Source organism: Emys orbicularis, chromosome 2, assembly GCF_028017835.1.
Source record: "Emys orbicularis isolate rEmyOrb1 chromosome 2, rEmyOrb1.hap1, whole genome shotgun sequence".
In the NCBI taxonomy this organism is placed as follows: domain Eukaryota; kingdom Metazoa; phylum Chordata; order Testudines; family Emydidae; genus Emys; species Emys orbicularis.
Genome location: NC_088684.1, coordinates 157,201,445 through 157,214,553, shown reverse-complemented (window position 1 = coordinate 157,214,553; position 13,109 = coordinate 157,201,445). Strand labels below are relative to the sequence as shown.

General features: G+C 42.1%; 1 protein-coding gene across 1 annotated transcript in view; it reads left to right on the top strand.

The window, feature by feature from the left end:
- TRIO (trio Rho guanine nucleotide exchange factor) overlaps positions 1-13,109 on the top strand; it is a 433,907-nt gene that overhangs the window by 325,930 nt on the left and 94,868 nt on the right. Inside the window, exons 33-34 of the mRNA XM_065399163.1 lie at positions 343-442; positions 11,422-11,665. Of these exons, the coding sequence (XP_065255235.1) occupies positions 343-442; positions 11,422-11,665 (344 nt within the window). The remainder of the gene's footprint in view (positions 1-342; positions 443-11,421; positions 11,666-13,109) is intronic.

Here is a 13,109-nt window from a genome sequence, read left to right as displayed (position 1 = left end):
CTTGTTTGTTTAAACCAGACTTCACACTTGGCAGTTTTGGTGAAATGGCTACCGGGTGGGGGGGAGTTGGTCTCTTACCAAGGTTCCTTGTTGTTGGCTGCTGCTGTATTTTTATACAGCTTAAGTTGGACAAAGATAGTTAACTCAGTTCATTATATATTACAGTATAAAGCAAAGTAATTAAGCAAATGTTGGGGTGCAAGGCAGGTCATCAATTGCTCTGTCTTAGGCACCCACTGCTGTAATATCTGGATGCCTTCCATTAGGGTTGCAGATAAGAACTGGCAGCCTCTGAAACAGATGTGCTAACCAAATTCTGACAATTGGATTGTATGTTTGCAGAGATGGAGAGGACCTGGACAGTCAGGGAGATGGCAGCAGCCAGCCTGATACTATTTCAATTGCATCACGAACTTCCCAGAATACACTAGACAGTGATAAGGTAAGAGACATGAAGTAATATTCCATTTATTTTTTATTTTTATTTTTTTAGCAAATGGCATACAGTTTAGTCTGAGGTATCACCAGCTGTGTGTAGTTTCCCCTGAAGCATACTTCTGACAGTCTTCCTTCCCCCAGATTGGCTACATGCAATAAAGAATATGCATTTTAGTCCCTTGACAATGGGTTATTCTGGTTTAACACCATAGCCTTTAGGCAAGGCTTTCATTTATCCTAACTTATACTATTCCTTTCCTCCATCCCAGAGTCATTTATAACTTTAACCCAAGGATGTATGATGGTGAAGATAAAGAGGGGACCTTTGTTGTGTGTATGTGTAAAATCAGATTAACCTTCAAAGTTGTCCCTAATCTCTCTGAATCTTTCTGAAAATATACCTTGTGCCATTTGTGACAGCTAGGCAATACTGGCTATTGTGTCAAATAGGAATATCAACATTGAAAGGGCACTGTCTACCAACAGCTCATATCCGCACAGAAAAGTATTTTATAAAATGTGAAGGTTTCCAACTGTCTAAATGTCATTGAATAGGGTGGAGTGTATCTGAGCCAAGCAGAGGTGTGCAAATCATCAATGACATCATAGGACAGCTAGGTGAGAGGGCTCTAAAAAGAGTGTTTAAAAAATTCTTTTCTCCTATAGTCTCTCTCTCTCCCCCCCCCCACCACACACACACACACACACACACACACACACACAAAGACATGGGTTTCTATACCGATGCAACAGTTCAAGTCTACAGGCAACTGAGACTTTTTGCTAAATGAAGAAGAGAAGAAAGCAGGCAAGAGGTAAGTTCAGCTCCCTCAAAGATACTTAGGGCTGATATTTATTGAATCTGCTGGGGGGGAAAAATCTACTTTTTGACTAGCTGCAACTGTGCCAGCAATTGGTAGTCATTGGTTGTAGAGTTCATAGATCTTGGTGTCTACCTGAGCTCTAACACTGTTAGCCAGAAGCCTGCTACGTATTTTCAAGTAAGAAGAGGGAGGGGGAAATGTCTCAACAGCTTTTGTTTGTGATATTTTCCTCTTCCATTTGGATAAAATCCACATTCTAATTTGAGCAGAAGCTGGATCTCGTGTGTCTACCTATACATCATTTACAAAACTGTACTGTATATACTAGGGTTCATATATAGATATGTACTGAGGAAGAGGACTAATGCATGGTATAGTCTTCAAACATAATCTTTCCTTCTCTATGTTGGTTAGAGAAATGGCTAACTGTGTTTAGAAGCACTTCTACCTTATAAGCTTTTCTGCACGAGTGTAATCTAGGATTTAGTGAGTATTGGTGTAAGTGAACTCCTGGAGCTATAGGATATAATGTTTAGCAATCCCCCCCATGCTCGAGTTTATAATGCCTGTTAAGTGGGTTGTTAGTAAGAAGTTTCTCCACAGATGTTATAGGGTGGAAGGCAATCAACATGTTAAGGAAAATCCTGAGGGACGTTCATTCAGCCAAGCCTCTTAATAATTCTCACATGATGCATGAAGTATTGCTGTGAAATGAGGATACAGATAAGCCACCCAATTTTCTAGGGAATACTACATCATAAATAACAAAAGAGGGCGTTTGGTTATGCTGGGAATGGATTGCATCACCTTTTTATTGTCCAGCATATGCTTCAAGTCAGCCATTGTTCATATTCGTTCCTTTCTCAGCCAGACACTGGGAAAGCAGAGACAGCATGGCATCTGGGTTTGGTGGGTTAACACAGTAGAACCTCGTTAATTCATATCGCTGACTAGGAGTCCAACTGCAAATGACTTGCTTATATAATTTATTGAATACACAAAGAAAAAGGACAAAAATAAGGCGCTTTAATTTACTCTGACAGTTGTTGAGTTTTTGTATTTGCACTGAAAATGTTGTCTGGTATAATAGGTAAAAAGAAAAAAATCTTAACAAGATAGTTCACTCCAGCATGCTGATATTAAACCATTGCTAAAAATTGCAGAGGCTGCCTTTTTGTGTGCAGATTTTCAAGTGTAGGGATTAGCCAAATGCAGATTAGAAATGTTAATCAAAACTACCTCTGGATAAAGAAAAAAACCTGCAATCAGGCAATCCAAAGTCTAATTTTTTTTAAAAATAATTTTAGTATGAGGCACAGTGAAAGGACATGAGGCAGGAGGCCAGTGAAGTCTGTGAGGAATATGAATCATAAGTAATACATATATTTCATTTAATGGATTTGTAACTCGCTAGTTACAGTCCACTTGGGGCTGAAATTTGGCACATAATTTCTCAGCCTAAAAACTTTTTTTTTTTAAATGTTTAAATCACTTACACAATGAGGTAGTAAAAAGGAGGGTAGAGAGCTGAGACTTTAGGTACTTTTAATGCAGTTCAGCCAAAAAGCTGCTTATTTATAAATTAAAATTTACAGACAGTTTAGACTAGGGTTATTTTCATTAAATTAGAAACCGATTACTTAAAAGTATCAACATGTAAAACACATTTTACCTAATTTAAAATAGTCATAATCAGGTGGTGAAACTACTCCGTGTTATATAGTGTGGAAGTAGAGCAAGGCCTGACAGGGATTGGAAGGGGATTTCAATGCAAACAGTCTGGTTACATAATTTTATTTATGTGCTCTTCTTAAATCACATCACACCAAAAACCACATGGTAAATGCTGCCATGCTGCTCAACAGGTGACTAAAACCACTCATTTTGTCCAGTTGTATTTGTATGCAATTCCTTTCTTTTATACATTCTGAGTAGAACAAATAAGCTGTCGCACAGTTTGAATATGAACGGTGTCAATTAAACTAGTGGTAACCGCGATGGAATCCAATGAACTGCTCACCTGAAAGCAAGGATTTGTTTCATTTTTGCTAGACAGCAGCATAGGGTAAACTAGAAATCGTTGTAACCTACAGACAATTAGGAAGCATCCAAGCTAGCCTTTACAGATGTGTTTACTTGGAATTGTTTGGCCATAACTTAACTCTGAGGTTCAAAAAAAACAAGCACCGTAATGGCTTACCTCTGGAAACCTGATGGCCTGAGGAAGCCCCACCCCAGCAAGAGGCTCTGGTGGGGCTGGAGAAGGGAGGGGCCAGGCCTCTGTTACCACTCTCTCAGGTCCTCTGTCGAGTTGTGTGGGGGCTGAGTTCTCCCTCTGATCTGTCTGTGTGATGGTCTGGAGCAGAGAGGACCCCTGCCAGCTGAAACGGATGGCTTTAGGTTCTCGTTAAGCATAGCTGATGGCTATTGTGGATGGCCTTTATAGCTATCACACCAAGCATTGGTAGAGGCACTGTGGTTTTTGTTTAAGTGTGGGCCTAGGACCCCGTATTGCCTTAATCTGCCTATAAAAAGTGCCTTGGTCTTTGTAATAAAAAGCTTCTGCGCTGAAGAGAAAACATGTTGCTTGTTTGATTCTGCCTCTGCTGGCTCTTGGTCGTTAAGCTACACACCGTCACTTCCCAGACTTGTTTGACAGGGATTGAACAATCCTTATCTAAACCAAGCATTTTGTTTTACATACCTGGCTGTTCTCCATTTCTTCTGCAGACTGTCTGTATTATTTTGAAATTGCTGGCCCAGAGCATCTCTATTTTCCCCTCCCTTCCCCATAGAAAGATCTTTTAGGGAGAGGGTCTGAGGAAGGGTAGCTACATGAGCTGGTCACAAATTAAGAGGGTAAGAGAGAAGGGCATGGCAAATTCCTGAATACATAGGCTTGGCCTACACTACAGAGGTAGGTTGACTTAATGCAGCTTATGTCAACCTAACTCTGTAAGCGTCTACACTAAAATGTAGCTACTACTGAAGTAACTCACTCACTCCACCGACTTAATAACTCCACCTCCGCAAGAGGTGTAGCACTTAAGTCGACGTAGTTAGGTTGACGCACTGTCAGTGTGGACCCTGCATTGCTTACATCGACTGTTGTTGCCTTTCAGAAACCATCCCACAATGCCCCAGGTACATCGGTGCAAGTGCTCCTGGTGAGGACACGTGTTGCCGACACAACAAGCGTAGTGTGGACATGTAAAACTGATTCAATTACTGCGGTGGCTATATGTCAACATAACTTAGGTCAACTTAATATTGTAGTATAGACTTGACCATATGGAGTGAGCTGCAGTTGCATGCACAGACCTTGAAATCTGTCTGAAAGCCTTGTCTTTCCATACTTCTTCTAGGCAGGTCTCTGGGCGCAGTGCTGCCCACTCTTTTTGGATTTCCATAATCATACGCTTGAACGCTCACAGAGGATTTTAGAGCAATTGCTCCTTTTCCTGTAGCCTTGTTTTGCTAATATGATCTTTGGAAAGGTGTGTGCAAGTGAGAATAACTTAAAATCATATAAAAGACTTCAATCTTTTTTTCCCCCCCAGTCTGAGTACTTATGCTGGAATCTTAGGCCATGCTTACACTAGGGAGATCTGTTGGTAGCATAGGAAAAAATAGTTGTAGGAACAATTTAGTACATCCATACTACCCAGCCCGAATTGGTGCCTTTCTTCCCCATTAGGGCTGCGTTGGCACCAGCTGGCCTCTAGTGGTTCCTGTATTTAGCAAACTCCTCAGTCCCCCAGCTGAGTGCTTTGTTTCCCCTTGCCCCTTCAGTAATGTCTCCCGACAACCCAATATCTAGTTTGCCTCCCACTCTGCAGCTCCTCAACTGATGATCTGCTTGTTGATACAGGAAAAAAAGACAGCAATCATTGACCGTTCTTCCCTTCCTGCAGTATCTTCATCCCAGCTCAGTAATGCCCCCGGTTCTCCTAGCTGCCCTTCTCCTGAGGAAAACTGCATTCCTGAGGACAGCTACCAGAGCACGGGCATTACTGAGGGCAGGGGTCAGCATACATGAGGGGAATATAGCCAGGGGAAGGGGGATGATTGTAGTTGAGAGGAAGAGAGGGCATTGTTTGGGTGAGCAGAAGTTGGTCTCCACATGTGATCCACACCTGGATGACTGAAGAGCTGCAGAGCAGGAACTAGTGCATTTCAACGGCCAGAAGGGGGCTCTCAGCTGGCTAACTACTTAGGTACCAAGGTAACTTCAATTTGTATCTCCCTATCAATAAATTTGTATGGCAGGTGGGAGGTGCATTTGAGTTGAATAAGGGCATGGTAATCAATTACTCTCTCAAATGTAGACAAGTCGTTAGTGGCTGAAATGAAGGTTAGAACAGAGTTTTGGTAGCTCCCTGAAAATATCTTTTAGCATTTACCAGGCTTGGAAGTTTAGATGATGTAAATCTCCCAAATTCCTTCATCTGGTCCTAATGCAGAGGAAATTAAGTGTAGGCATGAGAGTATATTGTGCAATGGTATGTCAGAACTTTTCATGCTTATGGTGACTGAGTTGGCAGTGATATTAAATGCTATTTCAAACAATCATATGGAAAATGGAAGGGGTAAGCGAGGGTTTGGGTGGGGCAGGGTGGGAAGAGAGTCAATGTAGAGTGCTAGGATTACAGTTAGTTATACTGGCTACATTGTGTAGGCATTCAGTAAAAATCTTGACTTCTGTAATCCTTCTTTATCAAGCAATTTCTCTTTGCAGACTGCTCCGTGCAATCCACTCTGTGTGAAACTAGCTTTAATCTACAAGCATCTTTATATTGTGTGCAGTTCTTGAAAGACAACAAAGTTTGAGGCAGCAGGAGAGATCCGGAAGTACTTAGTGTATTAGTTAGCACAAGCAGGGGGGAAAGGGCTTCCATTAGTGATGTTCAGTTTCCTTTTTTCCTGCTCAGAACTGGCAAAAGAGAACCACCTACAACTGATCTTCAAAAGATGAGTTTTTGTAACTTCCCGCTTTCCCCATGTCTTCTCTTTAGAGAAGACTAGTTGAAAACAAAGATGATTGTCTACCCCACCAAACTGTAAATAGTCTGTTTTTGTACTGAGGATACTAAAGCAAAACCAATTACATTCTATGCAAGACCACTTATTTCCAAACCTAAACTTACCTTTTATGCTTTCTGCACTAAAAGTTACTTTTTTATGAACTCTTAAATAAGTAGAGTTAAGATGTTACATAAAGCAAGATGATATGGTCTAACTAGAACACGTGTAAGGTTCCTTTTAATAGGCATCTCATATTTGTGTCGGGTAGTGATCGTTTCCAGCATTGAAGGTCAAATGCATTCTTGATGCAACTGCACTGAATTCATCAGATGTACATAAAGAGTGTATTTGGCCCATTTAATAAGATTTTTTTTCTACCAGAAAATATCCTTTTTAAAAAAAAATAGGCACAAAATGCGAATCGTGTATAACATTAAGATGCTAATATGTCCCCTGGCAGGTTTGTTAATGAAAAGAACTTCCTTCCTCTTAAGATATGTGAGTTTGTCCGTGCCCAGTTTTCATTTCTCATCTTGCGTCTGTCTTTCCAGCAACTCCCATGTTTCAAACTTAGCCTCATCATTTATTTCATCAGGTCTTACTAATGCAGTTTACATAAGGGGTTTCTTGAGAGAAAAGGATGAATTTACGCAGAATATTTACAGTCCCTTGTGAAACTTAAACTGGGATTTAGGCGTTTTCGAAGTCCTAATGTCCTCATCAGTGTAAATCAGTCTCCACTTTCTGGCATGTCTTCTTTTCCTCTCTCATCCAGTCTAGAGATTCTTGCCAAAGCTGTACAACACCAGCTGCTTGAGCTGTGCTCTTTATCACAGACACCCTTTGTTCTCCAACTGTGTTTGAGTGCTAAAGATGAATCTGCATTTATAAGGTGCATTAAGGAGAATAAAGGGCAGAAACAATTTGAAAAGAAAAACATTGGCTAACAGTTAAGGTAGTGTGGGGGATATTAATGGGTGTTGTCTCAAATGTTGGACAGTTAAAAGTTGAAAGTATTTTCTTGTTCTTAAAATTATATTTTCCATGGTGATGGCTAGTGTTTCCAGATGAGATGGGTAGAAGGAGTAGAATTTAGTTCCTGCTGTTATTGACCACAGTGGAAAAGAGACCACACTCAAACTTTCACCTACAGATGTTGTGCAGAGCTGAGAACGTGGTGTCAGCATTGGCATGTTGTAACCTGATGATATGTCTTCACTGCAGTGAAACACCTGCAGCTGGCCTAAGTCAGCTGACTCGGGCTCGTGGGGCTTGGCCTGCAGGGCTAAAAAGTTGCAGTGTAGACTTTCGGACTTGGGCTGGAGCCCCAGCTCTGGGACCCCATGTGGGGGCCGGGAGGGGGGTCCCCAGAGCCCAGGCAAGTGTCTACCCTGAAATTTTATATCCCCATAGTTCAAGCCCCGTGAGCCAGCACAGGCCAGCCACAGGTGTTTTATTGCAGCATAGCCATACCCTTAGAGTCTAATGCACAGGTTGTGTTGTGGGCGTGAGTGTTGTTGAATACAGTAACTCCTCATTTAACGTTGTAGTTATGTTCCTGAAAAATGCGACTTTAAGTGAAACAATGTTAAGCAAATCCAATTTCCCCATAAGAATGAATGTAAATGGGGGGGTTAGGTTCCAGGGACATTTTTTTTTTTTTGGCCATACAGTACAGTACTATAGTTGGGAGGTGCCCCCGCCTTACCCCACACAGGCACATCCCACTGGCACTGGAGACAATGAGGCAGACAAGGAGGCTGAAGGTGCTGTAGGCTAGGAGAAGCATATTGCGCAGCAGCAGCGGTAGCTTCCCCTCCTCTGCAAGCACCAGGGGGAGGGGGCTCAACCCTCAGCCCGCCCACTCCCCCGCTTCCCCCAAGCCCCCACCCTTAACCCGCCTCTTCTCCCCCCACCTCCTCCCCCTTTACTCCGCACACCGCATCCTCGCTCCTCCCCCTCCCTCCCCTGCCTCCTGCCCGTGGCAATCAGCTGGCTGGCAGCGTTCAGGAGGGAGGAGCGAGGACACGGCGCGCAGGCTCTCCCCTCCCTCCTGAACGCTGCAAGCCAGCTGATTGCCGCAGGCAGGAGGCGGGGGGAGGAGGGTGAAGGCGCTGCTCCGCGGGGTCTGCCAGCGGGCGGGAGGCACTGGGGGTGGGGGGAGCCTGATGGGGGGTTGCCAGCTGTGGACAAAGCAGGCAGCCAAACAACATTATAGCAAAGCATTGCACAACTTTAAATGGAGCATGTTCTGTAACTGAGCAGGGACGTAAGATTGAAACAACGTTAATAGAAAGGACGTTAAGTGGGGAGTTACTGTAGTTAAGATGAAGGGGACAGCTAACCAATACTATTGTTTGTTGGTTCCCACATAGGTAATCCATATTATCTCTGTTATACTCTTCTGTCCTAAGACTCTCACCAGTTGAAATATTTAGGGAAAATGAAATCTATTGTTAGCTAACTTCCATTTAATTAAGGGAGGGGGAAGAAGGAACATCTGTATGAAAGCAGAAAGCTATAGGTATTCAGATCGGTTGTCTTGACAAGATGCATGGTTTCCAAAAGTGGTGAAACTTGTTACTGACCTATGCTTAGGGTAGTGGGGAAGAGGGAATGTGCTTTTCATGAGAAAAAGTTTGGAGCCTTGCATTTGACACCTTATGAAGTCAGACTCTGTGGACTTTTTCTCAGACCCCTTCAGGCATACACATGTTTTCAATTGTTTCAGACTTAGTTTGAAGAGGGCTATAACATAAATCAGTGCCAGAAACCAAGGGAAGGCTCTTGACTTTTTCCCCTTTGGCATGACTTTAGGTGGACTAAAAGCTAATATAATGCAAAGGAAGAGGGGGAAGGGTAGCAAGATATTTTTAATGAGTGAGAAGGTAGCATGTTTTGAAGCTGTGCACCTCATAACTTGAGAGGTGGGACTGTCTTGAAAGATGAAGTAGAAGCTGTGTGATTAATTTCTAGCCAAAACCCGGGGGGATGGGGGAGGGGTTGCAGGCTGCTGTACTTTCCTTAATTATGAGAAACATAAGGTTTTTCTTTCCCTCCCAAGAAAAATCACTCCACGCGCACATGCAACCAGGATTAGTTAACAAGATTGGCAGGCAGTGGTCATGGGAAAGCTCTGCAGTTCAGCAGGCTGTCTGTCAGGAGGTATGTCCTGTGGATGTGGCAGAGATTGGGAAGGAAGAATGGAATTAGTCTGTCTGTGGTGTCATGAGTTGCTTGGCAAAGACTTTTCAAATTCTTACTTGGTGAAAGAGCATTATCCTGGAGAAGAAAATTTCTATCTTGCCTTTCAGCCCAAGAAATTTGATTAAAACTCATTTATAAGTAATAATCCAGATGTGTATTTAGGCCTGTGTCTAAGGTACACAGGACTTACTGGTATCAGGATAAAAAGGAAATTTTAGTTGTAGCAAAATTAGGTAAGCGAGGTTAAAGATTATAAAATGTATGTGTAATAACCTCTGCAGTTACATTTTCTAGGATTAGACCTATAAGGGAATAGCTGTCTTTATTAATCTGAGTATAAACTGGAAGAATCATTCCCCCATGGTATTGCACAATTAGCCCCATGAAATATGGGGATTTTGTGTCTAAAATGTTTGATGTTTTCTACTATTGGAAGTTGCATACCAGATCAGATGAAACATTAATCTGTTCTGTTCTAGTAGATTGTGTTGTAACAATGGTACTCATACACCAGAAGAAAAAATAGCCCAACTAGAACACTGCTGCTGTAATATTACTATTAGAAATTAAAATCAAGTTAAAGGTACTTAAGGAAGCTGTGGTGCAACTAGGGAACTTCAGTATGTTTATCTACATGCTTTCAGTTAATCTCAAAAAGGTGAACCAGTAGAGCATAGTTAATCTGGATCAAAATAATTTTAATTAAGTGCTTAGAAAAAAACTAGTGAGGCATGCTGGCTTTTGCCAGCAACAGTTCACATGCATATCTGTACGAGTCTGAAGTTGGGTAGGGTTAGGAAGGAGAGAGTTAAAAATCTTGAAGTACAGCTATTTTTGGGTCTGTATCACAAAGGATCCTAAAATAGTTGGTTATCTCAAGAATTGGTGTGCAAGGATCCCTATGCTTAAGATATGTGAAAAGTCCATGATAAAATTTTGACCCACCTATTCAGAGACTGGATTTGAGGTGTTTGATGACTGGAGAACCTGGAGGGAGGTGGTGATCAGTTGCAGAAAAGTGTTGAACTTCCTTTTCTCAGCCAGTTTGTCTTCCTCCCGCTCCCAGTTGCAATTTCTCTTCACTTCCACCGAGTCACAGGGCCTCATATTTAATAGTAGTGTCTGTGGCTTCCTGCCACCCCCAACCACCACACACCTGTACACTGTGTCCTGGGTAGCTGCTACCTCGGACCCCTGGGGTGAGGAGGAGGGCGATGAGAGGGCTGGCTGATGAACACAAACACACACACCCCATCACCACCACCACCACCACCACCACCATCTCCTGCTTTCGCAGAGGTTACCGATTAGAAGGGTTGTCTAAGGTGAGCCAAGAAAGGTCTTCCTTTCTCTAAAACACTCCACATTGCAGTGGGAAGGTAAAATCCCTTCCTCTCTTGCTTTAGCTGTCTCTGCACTAAGCCCAGGATCAAATAATGCACAAAAGACCTACTGTGATGGCTAACGTACCTTTATGGGCTTTAGTTGTGTGTCTAGTTACTGTACTAAGACTTGCAGGGCTCCACCTGATCCTGGTTTCAGTGGGAGAAAAGAGTAGGTTTCCCTTGCTGTCTTGTGTGGAGTGGTGAGTCTGCTTTTTGTCTTCAGTTTTCTCAAGATACCCTTGGGAGAAAGCTACATCCAAATGCAAGCTATCATTCACAGCTCTTGGAATCATTCCGCACAGTGAATCTGAAGTGAAGGAGAGATGGGGGTTTGCAGTAAATCTTCAAAACTGACAACGTTTCCTTAAAGCTAATACATTTTAATATGGTGCCATTAAAAAAAACCAACCAGAAAACATAGCCATATTGTAAATTTCAAAGACAAAAATATATCTTGTCAGAAATCCTAAATAAGCAGTGGTGTGTGTTTAAAAAACTGCAGTGCAGCACCCATCCATCCCTTGTTTTCTCTCTTTCCACAGTTGTCAGGTGGCTGCGAGTTGACTGTGGTCATCCATGACTTCACAGCATGCAACAGCAATGAGCTGACAATCCGCCGTGGTCAGACAGTGGAGGTTCTAGAGAGGCCACATGACAAGCCCGACTGGTGTCTGGTACGAACCACAGATCGATCCCCTGCTGCAGAAGGGCTAGTTCCTTGTGGGTCGCTCTGCATTGCCCACTCTAGAAGCAGCATGGAGATGGAGGGTATCTTTAATCACAAAGGTAAGTGAGAATGCGTTTTACGTTCCAGTTGTTGGCCTCATTGCAGCACTTCATTTTTTTTAGTAAAAAATGCTGTGTAAGATAAGATTTTTTTTAAGGGTTTCATTCAGTGCCTTCGAATTTTTATCTATTCTTGGATAAGACTTATTGGATGTAGAAGTCTATGGGTAAAACTTGTATTCCAAGACTTCTGAGGACCCAGAGTGAAGCTGCTCAGCATCTTGCATGTGAAGTGGAGAAGCAATGGGATATTTGGAAGCCATTAAGACAAGTTAAAATAAACCGAGTTGGATGTTGTGCTGGAGCAAGCCTTGACACTGTGCTAAACTGTGCCTCAGAAATTTAGAAGAAAAAAATTTAAAAGGAGAACAGGGTCTTGCTCTGCATGGAGAGAAAATTTAAGTTCAGCTGCTTAACTATGGTGACCATTTTTGCCACTCACAATACCAGTTAGCTTTGTAGAATGCTAAGTTTTTCTTTCTCAGCATTTTAAAAATTGTACTATGAGACTTGGGAGATTAGGCTTATTTCTTTGTCTAATTGTTCAGCTTTATAAGTAGCCTGTAAGGAGCCTAATCATTAGACTTCAGCCGCAACTATTTTGGGTCCTGTTTAAATTTTTTTCTGCATAGTTGTTTGAAAAAACCTTTATATGTAAGGGCAGGATCTGGTTTTCCAAATGAATGATACCCTTTTAGGAAATCCAGGGCAGTATGGGAGGCTGCCTGTAACTTTTTATTAATTTTATTGGGGCTTAGGAAAAGCAAGTTTTTTCAATGTGAATGAGATATTCCACCCTCTAGAAAAGAGAGGGATTATCTTTATTTGGTGTATTCCTGGATAAGTGGGTGTGGTGTTTAATGTTCCAATCCCCACAGGATTCTATTATATGTAATATCAGTCTAGGAATGAATAGCTGTGTCTCTTGACTTCTTGATTGGGGGCAATTGATTTCATTCCCGAATTAGGCTGATACATAAAGTCTGTGCTCAGAAGCAAATAGGTTTATTGGAAAAGGCGGTTTGTCCTTTAAAAGAAGCCTTTTGAACCTCTTCATTTAGAATAGAGAATTAAATGTAAGTTATGAGTCAAAGTGCCTCATCACAGATGCAGTAAATAGCTAGGTAACGTCTACATTGATCAGATTGTATTATAAGCAGTAGAACTGTTGAGAAATCAATTGGTGGGGGAAAAATTGTCTGTAATGGTATACTATGCTGTTGGAAAGCACTTTATTTTTCCCACTTCATTGATTTTCCATCCAGCTCCTTGTTCTTCTCTTCTCTTTTCTCTTCCTGGTTTGTTCAGCTTATGCAACAATATGGTTGGCTATAACAGGAAAGCCTTATGTGTTACTTGGGTGTGCAGCATGCCCAGCAGGAATTGTGTGTATGCAGGGTGATGTAGCAGAGAAAGCTGAAGATTTTGTTTCTAGGTTGATACT